The 15668-nt window shown below is 36.7% G+C and overlaps 1 protein-coding gene across 10 annotated transcripts in view; it reads left to right on the top strand.

Moving 5' to 3' along the window:
• ARAP2 (ArfGAP with RhoGAP domain, ankyrin repeat and PH domain 2) overlaps positions 1 to 15668 on the top strand; it is a 144134-nt gene that overhangs the window by 90395 nt on the left and 38071 nt on the right. For all 10 annotated transcript variants that reach the window (XR_014955079.1, XM_085578571.1, XM_085578573.1 and 7 more), the window contains 4 exons: positions 3374 to 3502; positions 9128 to 9267; positions 13810 to 13892; positions 15287 to 15322. Coding sequence is in view for 9 of the 10 variants with exons in the window: in XM_085578571.1 (XP_085434697.1) it covers positions 3374 to 3502; positions 9128 to 9267; positions 13810 to 13892; positions 15287 to 15322 (388 nt within the window). In the remaining variant the exon portion in view is untranslated. The remainder of the gene's footprint in view (positions 1 to 3373; positions 3503 to 9127; positions 9268 to 13809; positions 13893 to 15286; positions 15323 to 15668) is intronic.

The raw sequence follows: 15668 nt of genomic DNA, 5'->3' as shown, positions 1-15668 counted from the left end.
TTGCAGCCTTCTGGTGATGCTGTATAGAGATGTAATGCAGAGTTCATTTCCAGATTAATAGATTTGGGTTACAACTGAAAAAGAATGCTAGCATCTCTTATCTTTAGAAGAGTCCTGATAATTCCTACTAGTACAGTACAAATCATATTTCTTTAGACTGAATAATGGAAAAAAAAATTGAATTTTATTTTCTTAAACTTGATATATGACACTTACAGAAACATAAAAATTAAACTAGATATGGCCAAAAGAACAAAAAAGTAAATAAACAGACCCCACAACAGCTTCTTCAGGTATTTAGGTGCAACAACTGATGTTTTAGTGGGGTATTCAAATGTTGTCTGAACTAATGACTATGGAAGACAAACAAAATTAGGAGTGAGACACTACAGACCCTACATAGCACAATAAATATGGGCAGGACATTAGAGTGTATCCTACTGAAAGAAGAGTTTTCAACACAGAGTGAAATGGTACACCAGTGTTTTACATCCAAAACAAACAACCAAAAAGCAAACTAAATTAAGTCCTAATTCATCACCTGACTTATGTCAATAGCGATTGTGTTGATGAACTGTGTTCTTCATGGATCCCTTTCTGGAAGAATCAGTGCATCAGAACAAGTGAATAGCTTTTTCAAAATAAAAATAATGTTGTTGTAAAGAGACACTCAGGTAGACTCCTATGGCTGAACCTAACAGGTTTGCAGAGGGCGGGAGCACAGACAAAATTAGTTGTGGAAAATACTTGGTCCAAATGTGACACTGAAGAGCTAAAACACTACTTGAGTCCTTGCTCCTGCAAGTTAATTCTACTAGTGTCATTTGACAAACGCCATGAAGCATTTACAAATTAGTTGAAATATTTACACATAATGACAGAAAAAAAGTTTGCATATTTGTTTCAAATGTACATCGGTAATCATAATGTCTTTCAGATAAAAATTAATTTTCTGTATTTTTCCTGGTGTGGTCTGTTACCTGTCCAGTACATGGTGGTATTCTGCTTGTTACATTCAAACCTGATTTTTTTTTACTTTTAAAGTTTTTATTTTACTTTTTAATATATACTGTCAGGAGAGCAATCCCTGAGAAAGCAAGAAAATTAGAATAATATTTTATAGAAAGTAATTTTATACTAATGTTGTTTAAGGTGAAAATGACTTGTTTAGAATATTTACTAGCATATGATGACCTAAGTGAAAGAAAGGGTAATTGAATGTATGTGTTGACTGTTGCTGTTCAAGATACTAGAATCGCAGTATTAAAAAATCAGCTAAATTATTTGCATATAGAAAAGCTGCAATAATTAATGATTTTATCAAGCTTAATGCAAAATATTTAATACCATATGCTTTTACAAAATATGGTGTATATAATTTTTTAATAATATGTGATTGATGGATAGTTTGTAAATGAAGTGTGTTACCAGTAAAATAGCTAATGGTTTTCAGCGTGATTTATGTACCATGTAATCCATGATGACAGATGGTCTTAAATGTAACTCTAAATAAAACAGTAGGTGTTTACTGTGGGAGTGCTGGTGTTCTATGAAAATGTGGTGATTTGCCAGTCTCTTGCCTTTGATTTATAAAGTTCTTCTCCTTAAAGTGGATTTTCTCTCTTGTACAAAAGCATCAAGTGTTCAAGCTTTATCACATCAGAGACCAAAGTTTCCCAAAAAATTCAGAAGTTTGACCATTTAAAACAAAAGATCTGGAAGAAGTGGTGTTAATATAGGGGTTGGGCTGCTATTTTCAGAATGATGCTGTTGTTAGGCTGCTTTGGTGTCATGTCTGAATAATGAAATCTTTATATGGGTGGTATCACATCTCTACAGGTTGTGTAGGTATTTTTTCATCCCAAAATAGCAGTGTTTTTTTCTGTCGTGTAAGTGGGTTATTTGTGGCTGCTGCTTTCTGAGGCTCCGTGTGAGGCTTTCTGAGGTTCAGGTGTTCTAGAAAATACTATCTGCTAGACTGTAGTGCTGGAGAGTCCCAAAGCAGCTGTTGACATTTCATATTCATCTACCATAGCAGGAATGAAAAATGAGATTATGGCTGCATACTTTGCCCTTCAGTACTCAAGGGACATGGCTAGACTGTGTGACCCAACATGAGAGTGTCACAGAGGTGTGACTTTTCAGGAGTCGTACCCAGCTCTTCTCAAGACCTGACCCACATAAATTAGTATGCAAATGGAACACAGATATATTTTATCTCTCTTTGGAGATAAAATGACATTTGAACCCACAAAGCCATTGTTAAGGTTTTTGTGGGTTCATGAATTACAGCAGGTAAGCTCAGCTTGGTGCTGAGCAGGTGAAAGCCTTCAGGGGTGTGAATGTGTCTTCCCCCACTCACATCAGTGTTGCATCAGGCTGTGCTGTTCATGTGACAGATTTCTGCTGATCTGATAATGCAGATTTAGGGACAATTTGCAAGATCTTTTTTGCCTTCATTTGATAGGTGAACTGGGGTTTGCATGGAGTACTGGCTGGGCTTTCTTATCCCTGCAGTTTTTCAATTCTGGGCTAGGACTCAGTTTCTCTTCTAGGATGGATGATGCCTATCAAAAAATGTGTGTTTGAGCATCTGAAGTTTTCCAGTGCATGCATACAGTCTAGTCATGCCTTCAGTGGTAGTTAAATCTTGCTGCACTTCTTGTACAAGATTGAAATACACAGGTGCAAGTTTGGATATTCCCTAGCCACTGCAACAGGGAGAAGATCTAGTAAGACCACATGCTTTTCCCCTCTAGTAAAAAGAATCTAATGAAACCAGATGTTTCAGTGTTTCCCCTCTAGTAAAAAGAATCTAATGAAACCAGATCTAACTAATGTTTTAGTCTGTTTTGATCAATAACAGACAGTATAATGCATACCAGTTGTAGGCATTTTTTTTCACTGTGATCACTCCAAATTCTTTGGTTCTTTGAATGCAGAGAATTGGTAGCTCTGATGTTTCATTTTCATACTGAGCATAGGCCAGTAAGCACAGTATAGCAGAAGGTCTCAGTTCTGCTTGATCATATTTAGGCATGCATTGTAATAGGTCCTAACTTCTATATTTCATTTGAAAGCAGTGCTTTAGTGTCTTTACATTAAAAATTTAACATTACAAAAGAGTCATTGAACATTTGACTACTGCTTGTTTAGTTTTATATTCATTACCTGTGAAAACACTGCCAGCAAAGGTATTGTCAGTGAAGTGCCTAATTGTCTTATTTTGAAAGCAGTATTTTTCTTCTATAGTTCAAAGTCAATGAGACCTTGTGTACAGGCAAATATAACATGTGAGGGCCTCCAGTATTATTGGGTTTTCTTTTTATTTTAATTCTAGATTTTTGTGTTGTGTTTCTTTGGCATTTTTCAGAGCGTCCTCTGCATTATACAGAGAATGTACTAGAACAAGTTCTTCACTGGAGTTCACTACCAGAGCCTGGCACTGCATACCTAATAATAAAGAGATTTCTAACAGCAGACATGGCGAATCTCTACAGTGGTATGTATTTTTTTATTTAGTTACTTTACATGGAAATATGAGGATGACAATTGTTTTCAGTGGAGCAAAGTGTCCCAGAACAACTGAATTACTGCTACTTCATAAAAGTTACAGATTTACAGAGTGTTGTGGTGACTCCCTATGGAAACACAGAGATTATGGATGTTTGTTTCATTGAAACATAAAAGTGTACAGAAATTCTTCAGTTAGTTCACACTTTGTGAACTTCTGTGAAGCTTGAAACTGCTCTTATCTAGGACATATCATTGGAATATATTTCTATAACTATGGTATACTAATAGAAATTTCTCTTATCTAATTTGTTGCCTCCAAACTACAAAGCTAATTTCATGGAATATTCTGAGTTAGAAGGAACCCAGAAGGATAATCAAAGTCCAACTCCTCACCTTACACAGGACAGTCCCAGGAATAACACCTGTTCCTGAGAGCATTGTCCAAATGCTTCTTGAACTCTCAGACTGGTGCTGTGACCACTTCCCTGGGGAGCCTTTTCCAGTGCTCAATGACCTTCTGGGGGAAGATTTCCTGATACCCAACCTAAACTTCCCTTCTATAACTTCAGATCATTCTGTTATCCTGATCTCTTATCAGTGTCTGCCTCTCTGCTTCCCCTCACAACGAAGTTTTTGACTGCAGTGAGGTCTTCCCTCAGTCTTCTCCAGACTGAGCAGACCAAGTGCCCTCAGCCACTCCTTATACTTGAGGGCTTCCCCTGAAGGCCCTTCACCATCTTTGTTGCCCTCCTTTGGACACTCTCTAATAGGATTATAGCCTTCTTATATTGTGGTTCCCAAAATTGCCCCCAGCACTGGAGGTGAGGCTACCCCAGTGCAGAGCAGAGCAGGACAATCCCCTCCCTTGGCCAGCTAGTGATGCTGTGCCTGATGCACCCCAGGACAGGGTTGGCCCATCTGGCTGGTGACTCCATTCAACTTTCTGTTGACCAGGGCCCCCAGATCCCTTTCTGTGGCACTGCTTTCCAGCATCTCATTCCCCAGCCTGTCCAGAGGCATCCAGGGTTGCCCCATTCCAGGTGACATACTCATTTGAATGACATACTCAAGCAACTGAACAATTCAGAGAGTATGTGGCCTTTAAAAGGGGGCTGACTTTTAAAATACAGATCAAGTATATAGTGAATATACACAGTTTACGCATTTCCTTAGTCTATTTTTTTTCCACATAATACCTGGCTTTAAGTCTCCTGTGTAATATGTATTACCTGCTTTGCGAGAAGTGGAAGTTTAGAAGTTCAAAAATTATATCCTGTTTTCAAGCAGTTGAAATCCTTTGTGCTATCACCATATAATGTGTGATGGTAACACATGATGCCTGGTTTAATCTTCATCTTATTTTATCTAATGACTCATTCAAATATATATATCTTTTCCTCTATTTCTCATACATGGAAATGTTAATCTTTCCATTCTATAGATCTCGTCTTGATTTCAAGAAGTAAAATTTATGCTACTGTGCTTATTCTTCTGAAAGTAGAGGCCTTCTTCCACCATGCTTTATGCCTGTAAAAGCATATTTCACAAATGTGAACAAACCTGAACAAGTGTGCTGCTCATGACTTTTATTGGTTGGGTTTCACTGTCCATAAATGTGTGATAGCAGATCATGAATGGAGAGAAATGGCCTACTTCATTAAAAGCTTGATATATGAACTCCCATCACCTCACTAGGTATGTGTTGAGATCAGAAGAGGAAATGGGCCATAAGGATTGTGTAAATCACTGCTCTAAGAGACACATAAAGATTAGGCTAGTGTCAATTTACAAAATGTAGTAAAGAAGAGATCTGCTGCTATTTGCACTCCTTCCTCTCTCCTGGATTTTACATCCCTTTGTTTCCCCCGCTTATTACAGTAATTGTTTGTATCAATTCCATTCAGTTCGATCTTAGTGTAGACACACTGTCTTTTGACTGTTTACATTTATTGATGTTTTTAATGTTTGTTTTAAAGTAATTAAAACCTTATCAAATAAATTATGTTGGTTTTCTCAGTGGTTTGAAAAGGAAAATTTCTGCTATATTGCAGACTTACAGTGTTGATGTCTGCAAACTTCACGTGGCAGAGTAATCTTTTGAATCCATCACTGCATGGAATGTCAGAATGAGAAAATATACTGAACAAGGTCACTGGGGAAAGGATGTTCCCAGTGTTTAGGGTACAAGGCACTTACAGTTATGGCGAGGCTCTCCATCTCAAAGTGCACAAGAAATAACTGCTAGCTTGAGAGAAGAGGGGGAGACCTCAATCTTTTCTGTCTCTTACACTCCATATGTAGTTAACTTCTTGTTACTGAATAATTTGGGCTGAAGCCAGATAGATGTCCAACCACTATGATTTCAAGTATGTTTTTTAAGAGTGGATTCAGCTCATACAAATGGGCAACTGGGTGGATGGATGTCCTCCTACTTTGCAGTAAAATGGATAGGACTCTGATCATTTAATGTTTATAATTTAATCCCATGAATATTCCTTACTTCCCTGCTTTATGTAGTAATCTGAAAGACTAATACTTATATTCCAGATTTTTTTTTTCTGTTAATATGACTTGAGAGATTTTCATTCTCGTCACTTTTCCCCTTTTTCTTCCTGAATCTGTAATGTTTTTTGAAATAATGTTGGTTCAATAGTGAGCCTAAGGAACAGCTCTTTCAGCCTCATTTCATTTTGGCAACTTATCACAGTCTTTGCTATTAGTGCACCTTTTCCCTTATACATAGTACATTCTTAATTTTGATACTTACTCTCATCTTGTCCATTTTAAACTATTTTCTCATGTTCTGCAACTGAGATGAGCTCAGTTGTTCAGAACAGGGTGCTAATAACACCAAGGTTGTGGGTTTGATGCCCATGTGGGGCACTGACCCAAGAGTTGGATTCTGTGATCCTGGTGGGTCCCTCCCTACTCAGACTCTTCTGTGATTCTATGATCCAAACCTTACACTGAAGTCTAGATGTATGTTTTCTCATGTATGGAAACCAGCTTTCCTTTTCAAGGAAAAAATAGTTAGTTCATTTGTATTGATATGTTTCAGCAAATTTGTGGTGAGTCTACTGCTTTATTACAGCTTTTAGTTGGTAGTTCCTGACAATTTATTCCATAGCTTTTCATGCTTGTTGTAGGAACACTGTTTCAAGTACTGCTCAGTAGGGCAAGGTGTGCACTGTATTTTGGTATAAAAGATACTCAGGACAGCTTAATTCTATTTCAAGACCTATTTTCTTCTCCTTACCAAAAAAACTTCTCATATTAAAGTTTTATTTGTTAGAAAACCAGATATTATTTATTTGTTAAATTTACTATAAATTCTGTGTATATAGGTCCTTGAAATTTTTCCAGTACAGTGTTGTATAATTTGAATTGTAAGTATTGATTTCTGAGAACAGGGGCTGTTATTCAGAGATATTCTTTGAAATGCAAGCTTCTAAACCATAGGTGGGATCGATCCTCCATGGATTAAGTTTACCTACTTCCTAGTTGCAAAGTTCTAGCAAGTTTAGCATATTTTGTAAATTTTGTGTCTGAAAAATACATTCTGATTAGGATACATCCCTGTTGTCTTAGATTTATTTAATGAAATGCTGGCTTCTAAAGTATATGGAGTATCATCAGTTTAGAGAATTATTTTCTCTTCCTTCAGGCTATTCTAATATCTTTTTAAGTATCAAGTGTTTGACAGACTTGCTGCCATAAGAGTGCTGGGAAGTTTAGAATGAGTTTTTGTTATGTTGTGAGCTGTGTGCAGAAATGTAAAAATCTTCCAGCTTGGTACAAATGTAGATGTATCCTGCTACTCTCATTAAGTCCTCTGCTACACTTTCTATAGTTAAAGAAAAAAAGAAAAAGATAACAAGTGTTTATGATTGTGTGGATAAGGATTCATATTCTATTCTGAATACAAAATAAATATTCTTATTGGCAAAGAGACAATACATCAGGGTTTTTTTTAACTGTGCATAGATATTTGCACATATAACTGAGGACTTCTAAGTAATTTCTGATTTTAATTGCTGAAATGCATTGATTCTGGATTTAGAGTCTTATTTTTTGATATTTTATAATGCACTGCTTCTTAATAATAAAGTTTTGATATCAGATGCTCAAAGTCTAAGTGGAATTTTAATGAAAAAAGCCAATTGAGTAATTGGATAAGGATGAGATTTTCAATACACATTACACCCCCTTTACATCACAGTTTAATTTCTTATCTTGAAAGTAATATAGTAAAAAGCTAGTGGTATCATGCTGTGACTCTTAAACAAGTTGGTTCAGTATTTCCTAAATAAATGCATGATTTACAGGAGGTGCCTACACTTAACTAAAAGTAATAGATGGTGAAAGCCAACATATGGCATAAATAGTAGGCATGTAGTGTTTGAGGGTAAAGGAATAATATTATGTAATAATCTTACATGTAGCCCTGTTAATCTGGCTCCCTCTTCAAGGTGAAATGGTATTGAGTGGAATGGAGGAGAAGGCTACATCTGGCTGCCTGCTCTCTTATGTCTGCAGTCTGCTTCCAGCACTGCTTACCTCAGGGAGAGAAGAATACTTCAGAATTCTGCTGAATTCTGTGTTCTGTCATAAAGACAGTAGGAATTATTGTCTTTTCCCTTGTTTTTCCTCACATTTAACTGCCATTTTAGTTTGAGTTCCAGTTTATATGCGTGAGTCATAGCAGCATGGCAATGACTGTAATTGTTGTCCACAAGTTTTTGCTGGGGAAGGGTACTTACTGGGAAAAACGGACAAAGTAGTGAAAAAGTATACAGATATTGAGCAGCAAGGGAAACCTGAAAATACCTAGAAGTGGTGGTACAGTAGTTGATATGTACTAGTTTGCATTTTTTTATTTAGGATTTTAAATTGCTAAGAATGCACTGAAAAATCTGATCTTTAACACTGAAAGCCTTTGATAGCTCTGATATTTTTCTTTTTAAATAAAAACTTTCTCAGGACAAAGATAAATGCTTTATATATAAAGCTGACTGCAAAGTTACTGTTTGGGTTTGTGTGGGAAGTGGTATTTTTTTTGAGTTTTTTATTAATTTTACCAAATATATGTGAGTTTGTGTGTATTTTAACACAAACAAAAAAATCCAGACAGACTCATGACCAAATCTGATCTTTATTGAAATGTTTTGCCTCTCAAGCACAGAGATTAAAAGTATCCATGTCATACTCCTAGTTTTAACTACACATTATACGCTGAAAGCATTCTTTGAATTAAAGTTTGTTGGTAGATTCTTTGCATGTTATCATACAAGTGAAACAGAGAAGACTATTATTCCCACCAGTCATTAAAATAATAATGGTGTGTATATTTAAGAATGCCTTCCTTATGAATATAGAATATATTCATATGCTATATTAATTGAACTGTAATATATTGTGTATATATATGTATATAGTGTATATATGTGTATTTATGTTATATAATTAATATCCTTTTTTTTTTATATATAGCATAATACCAAATCAATTTTGCCAATGTAATGTTAGTTTTTTGATATGCGGTAATACTTAAAAACTAGGAGCTTCCACTGTTGTAAAATCTTCTAAAAAAATGCTTTTTTTTTCTTGATAGAGAAAAATGAGAAAAGTAGCGTGAAAGCAGGCAATCTGAAGTACAAAGAAGAGCCATCAAAACTACTGTCTGGAAACAAATTTCAAGACCGTTACTTTGTGTTACGGGAAGGAAACTTGCTTCTGTATAAGGATATGAAGGTACAGCAGACAAACTCTCTAACAAACTTTGCATTTAGCTTTCTTTTTTGTTGGAAAAAGAAAAGACCAACAAACAGATGAACATTTCTCATATTAAATGGTAACTTCTAGAATCTGGGGCTGATGTATGAGATTTTTGTCTTGCTGTTTCACAGGTGTGAATAGAAGGAGTTTGTGTGTGTTTGTCATTTAACTATTGTAGTTATGCATGACTATAAGCTTTAAAAATTAAAAATAGAACAATGGGATTTTTGTGCTGACATTAAATTATTTGAAAACCTGCTGTAGAAAGCTGCAGCAGAAGTAATATGGAAATTAAATGAGTTCATGCCATTTATTTCACACAAAGCTCTTAAAAATTCAAACAACAGTGTTCTTATACATACACCTCTCATGATAGAAGAGATTATAGGAAACAATAACTCTCAATACACTAGGAAAATACTTCCCTGCTTCCCATAACATTTTTCAGATGTATTCAGTCCTCTAAAAACTAGTATGGATAATTTGGTTACTTATACCTCAGAATTCCATAGAAGTGAATTTAGTTGTGATTAATAGCAGGAAGGGTTCATTTTTAAATATTTCATGGGAGTTTTCTTAAAACAGTGGGTTTGAGTGCATGCAGCTTATATTAAAGTATAAAGCCAAATAGTATTAATAAAGAACTATACTTTAGTTCCAATAACTTCTGGTTAAAAAAAAAAAAAAAATCAAAGTTTCAAGTGCTTTTATTTTTGCTGACTGCTAGTTTTTTTCCCATCCAAAAAATTTAGATGTATTTTGCTGACCTTCCTAAAGTACTTTTTTTAAGACATATCCCTTGCTCACATAAGCTAATGCACTCTGTCTTCTTGTGAAACTGTGGATACAATCTTAATTAGAATGACCCCAGAATGTGACAAATAGTGTCTTATAACTTAGTGCTAAAACTCAAATTGGCACATATGTGAGAATAAATTAATGTGCCCATAAAACCTTAATTAGTATCTTGGAAAGAATTTATGACAGGATTGTTTTACCACTTTATAATCTCCTTTTTTAAGCTATTCTAATTTATAAAAAATTGAATTCCCCATCTCAGGAGGAGCTTTGAACACTTTCTTGTAAATGACTTTATTTTTTTTAATGCAAATGGCAATAGCATTCTGATCAAATACTATACGAGTTTGTTTTACTTTTTTTGAGAGATATTAGTCTACCATGAATAATCTTGGTTTAATTGTAGTCATATTTAGAAATGAATAGTAAGAAAGCTTGACATTGCAGATGGAAAATTGTAGTTAATAAGGCCACATGTACTAATTAATTTATAAATTCTCATTAATAGCAAATTAACTTTGTATATGCAGGTGGAGATACATTCTGTTCAGTGTTTCTCTTGTTCAAGAGCAATTATCAAAAACATTGAAAGCTTCCATGAATACTGTATGCTAAATTACTATATTATACTAATTGACTGAAATAATTTACCCCTTTAATGTTCTGTTGCTAAGAGATAAGCTCACAGACAAAGCAATGGCTCCCTTAGGGTGCATTATTGTGAGAAATATACAGTTGTTTAACTTAATAGTATGTTCGGCAGGGATATTTTTTCATCCCAGCAGTACCCTTCTTTTGAGCAGGAAGTTACACAAGAATACCAACCATAAAACTGTTGTGTGTTTTGTTGTTTTCTTAAGTTCTCTTACGTGTCTCTTTTTTTCCACACTGGAATGTTAGAAATTGAAAGCTGCAGAATGGGAAATTGAGAATCCAGGGACAGTAAACATTAGGGAGTAGCTTTGTGTACTAGGATTATAAGATTTGTTAAGTTGTTTGGTGTAGTTTTTTCTAAATTGAGAGCTAAAACACTTGACCTAAAAGAACTAAAGGAATGCTTTTGTGTTGTGTTAAATATTAGTTTTTCTCTGTAATATTGTGCATCTATTGTTTCCTTTCAGCATTTCATCTTCCAGTAACATTCAGTTCTCATACCTGTGGGTCTATGTCTTCAGTACATTGACTAAAGGGAGTTTGTTAAAGAAGGAGGAATCAAGGGACCTCAGGAAATCCTTGTCCAGGTTCCTGTGCACAGCAGGGATAGCACCTTAAGTCAGAACATGTGTGTGGCTTTAGTCAGTTAAAGTCTTTGAAAACCCTGAGGACAGATAGCACAACCTTTCTGAGCAGCCTGCTGCAGTACCTGACTGTCCTCATGGGGGAAAGTTTGTCTGTCCTTAGATGTAGTCTTCTCACAATATAAAAAGCCTCGTTTGGTCTGCTTTGTAACTTCCCTGTAGGCACTGGGGGGCTGCTGTTAGGTCAGCCTCTCCTCCAGGGTAAGTGCTTCAACCCCCAGATGGCTTGGTGGGCCCCTGCTGAACCCTCTCCAGATTACTGATTCTCTTTTTTTTGTCTCAAGGACCCAAAAGATAATAAGGAAAGGAGGACAATCACTTTCCTCCACTTACTCACACTGCTTCTGCTAGCTCAGGAAAATTACACCACCTTTGCTGTTAGGATATGCCCAGCTTGCGCATGTACCAGCATGCTCTGGTCCCTGTCAGCAAAACTGCCTCCCACTCTCTGTCATTGAAGAGGTTTTTCCCTTGACCTGTGCAGGAGTTTGAATATATCATTGTTAAATTTAATGAGATTCCTATTGTGCCATTTTGTTGTCATGTATAGGTTCCTCTGAAAGTCCTAATGTTGGTGTTCTGCAGAAACCAAGTGGATTCCTTCTGTCTCATTGGGCTGCCCTTTATGCAGATACAAGGAAGAACAAAGCCGTGCCTTCCCCATCCCCTGTCCCATAAAAGTCAGAATATGTTATCCAGACACTTCTGTGTGTTGTTTGAAGACATAATTTGTTGGGCTTTTTTTTTTGTTGGGTTTTTTTTTTTTTGTCCTGATTTAGTGGCCCCAGTGATCTAATGGATGAAGCACTGTCTAAACTAGGGATTGTGTGTTTGAGTCAGTCAGCACAGCTTCATCAAGTCCTGCCTGACCAACTTAGTCCTAAGCCTTCTCTGATGAATTGACTATGTCAGTGGACAAGAGAAGAGTTGCAGGTGCCATTTATCTGAAATTCTCTAAAGCCTTTGACACGGTCCCTCACATATTCTTTTCTCTAAATTGGAGAGGGATGGAATTGATGGAGTGGACTGTTAATTGGATAAGAAAGTGGTTAGATGGTCACATCCAGAGGGTAGTGGTCAATGGGTCAGAGTCCTGATGGACATCAGTGATACATGGTGTTCTTCAGAGGTCCTTACTGGGATTAGTGCTACTTAATGTATTCCTTATTGACACAGAAAGGGGGATTGAATGCATCTTCAGCAAATTTGCAGAGACACCAAACTGGGGGTGTGGTTGATACACCTGGGGGACAGGATGCCATCCAGAAGGGCCTGGGCAAGAATGAAAAGTAAGCCATGGGAATCTGAGCAGTTTTAACATGATCAAGTGCAAAGTGTTGCACCTTGTTTGGGTCAACTCATTATACCAACACAGGCTGGGTGATGAACAGATGCAGAGCAGCCCTGCCAAGGAGGATTTGGGGGTGCTGTGGGTGAGAGGCTGGACATGACCCAGCCATGGCACTCACAGCCCAGAGAGCCAAACGTGTCCTGGGCTGCACCCAGAGCCCCGTGGGCAGCAGGGGAGGGAGGGGATTCTGTCCCTCTGCTCTGCTCTGCTGAGAGCCCACCTGAGGTGCTGCCGCCAGCTCTGGGCCCCAGCACAGGGAGGACATGGGCCTGGTGGATTGAGTCCTAGGGAGTCTACCAGGTCAATTACAGGGGTGGAGCACCTTGTCTATGAAGGAAAGCTGAGAGAACTGTGTTTGTTCAGACTGGAAAAGAGACCTACTTGTGGCCTTCTAGTACCTGAAAGGAGCCTAGAAGAAAGATGGAAAGGGATATTTTAGAAGAGTGTAATGCTGCAGAACAACATGGAATGCCTTCAAACTGAGAGTACATTTAGATTGGGCATTAGGAAAATTTCTTTACTGTGAGGGTGGTGTGGCACTGGAACAGGTTACCCAGAAAAGCTGGGGATGCACCATCCCTGGAGGTGTTAAAAGTCAGGCTAGATGGGCCTCTGAGCAGCCTGGCCTAGTGAAAGATGTTCCTGTTCATGGGAGGAGGGTTGGAACTAGATTTTCAAGTCCATTACAAACACCAAAGTCCCAAACCATTCTCTGATCTGAAGAAAATTCTCCTCATTCCATAGGAGAGGTTATTTAACAGACGACAATCCCATTTCCCATCTTCCTGTCTCTTGAAGAGTTTGTGTTCATATACAGCACCATATCTCATTATTCTAATTGTGTTATAATTTTGTGATTTCATGTGACCCATAAGTTCTTAATCAGTCTGCTTTCAGTAATAGTGACTGGTACACTTTGTTAATGGCAAAGAAAGAGACAAAATATTTTAATGATCTGGTAGAAAAGAGGAGTGCTCTCTGTGAAAGAAAATGAACTATGAAATCAGTCATGTGGCATTTTCTCTTTGGCACATTCCTGATACAATAATTAGAATCTTACTTTATTTGCAGGCTAGCAAACCTGAAAAAGTGTTGCCTGTCAATTCTCTGAAGCTTTATCTTGGAGTGAAAAAGAAAATGAAGCCACCAACAAAGTAAGAACAGAAAAGAAAGTAAACACTGAGTAAAAAGTGTTGTAGTATCATCAATAAAGGGTAGCATAGAACATTGTGGAACAAGGAAAAGTCAAGAAGCCTATAGCAGTATGCTGAATTAAATTATCCCCTGTAATATTATTTGTTGTGTTCCTATATTTGTTTTCATGTTCCATGTTAACTAATGTGTGCTAGTAAATTACTTTATTGATTGGCTCTTCGTAATCTAAAGAGCATTTGTTATCTCTTGTGGATATGGTTGCTTCTGGCTCACTTTATTTTGTGGCATATGTCCTGCATGTCATTGGTGGACACACTTTCTTTGCACCAAGTAAAAAGAGAGAAGAGAAAACCAGTTAGTCATGGCCCTTACTGGCAGTTCCTGTTGTTCAGCAGAGGATTTTCCTTTTTCAGGATCTTTATTTTGATGTTTCTGCTAGCTGAAGATGACAGTGCCCTTTACAAACATGAGTGACTATCTCTCAGGAAAAGAGCAGTGAAAAATGACACCTGTTTTTCTCAGATGTTTCCAGTTCTTGTTTGGTCAAAGCTTTGAGATACTGAGACAATGCACATAGGATCTTATCCCAGAGGGAGTCTAGGTTGGCTGTAGCCTTTAAACAGATCTGCTTGAACATTTCCTTTACAGTTGGCAAATCAAAACACCCGAAAAAGGTCTGTGAATTTCAAAGTTTATCTGTGTTAAAGAAAACGTTGGTGGCTTTTTTTGCGTGTTGTCTTTTTTTTTTTTTTTTTTTTTTTTAATTCAAGTGCAGAATGAGTAGGAGATTAGTCCAAAATAGGAGTAAAAACATTATGTAAATGTGTCTTTGCTGTTTTTTTTTTTTTTTTTTGCCTTGAGGTTTTCTTTTAGTCTGCTTTAAAAATAAGAGTTTACCATGTCTCTTTTGAATCTCCAGAAGTGTCTGTTTCACCTCAGAGGCTTCATTATGCACCCACTCCATTTTAATTTCCCTAGTAATTATTAAATCCCTGTAAAATCATGTTATTTCTTTTGTTTATAGTACAGTCATAGCTCTTTTCTCTCTCTGATTTCCACACTGTAGTGGACTCTTTTCCAGGCAGTTTTATTTCCAGCACCTTTTAGAAAGCACAGCCACAGCAAAAATGAGGAAAGTAGTCAGCTGTCATCTGCAGTGTTTACTATAACCCTTTGCCTAGAACAGGGAGTTCATTAACTGTGAATCAATTCTAAGAAAATGAGCAAAATCCATCCTCAAACCTACAACTTTATTCTGGATTTGCAGTACACATTTAGACTTTGCAAATTAATTTTTTTCAAATTAAGAGGACTATATAAAGGTAATTAATCTCTGCAGTTTGAGGAATATATCCCTGTCTATGGAACTAATTTTTGAAAATTTTTCTTTCAGCTGGGGACTTGCAGTATTTTCTGAAAAACACCAGTGGTAGGTAAACATGAAACACATGCTTGGTTTAACTTCACTAATATTTGTTACATTACTCAATTGCAAATAAGAGTGTTTGAAAACTAATGGACATAATTTTGCTTTCATGTTGAATTTTGTTTTTGTGTTTTTAAGTAAAGAAATTTTCTTAGTTGATATGTTTGGTTCATCTTTTGGGTCTAGGTGTCTGGCTTCTTTCTGTGGCCAGAAATGATAGTCATAAAGTTAGAATGATAGACTTTAATCCTGTGTGCATGCTTAAAAGGAAACACAGGTATTGTCTTCAAAGTAGGTAAAGTGATAATTTGAAGTATTTATATATGCCCATTTTTTCTGGGTGTTAATA

This window comes from Lonchura striata, chromosome 4 (genome assembly GCF_050655825.1).
Source record: "Lonchura striata isolate lonStrDom1 chromosome 4, ASM5065582v1, whole genome shotgun sequence".
Lineage (NCBI taxonomy): Eukaryota > Metazoa > Chordata > Aves > Passeriformes > Estrildidae > Lonchura > Lonchura striata.
This window is presented reverse-complemented; position numbering and strand designations above follow the sequence as displayed.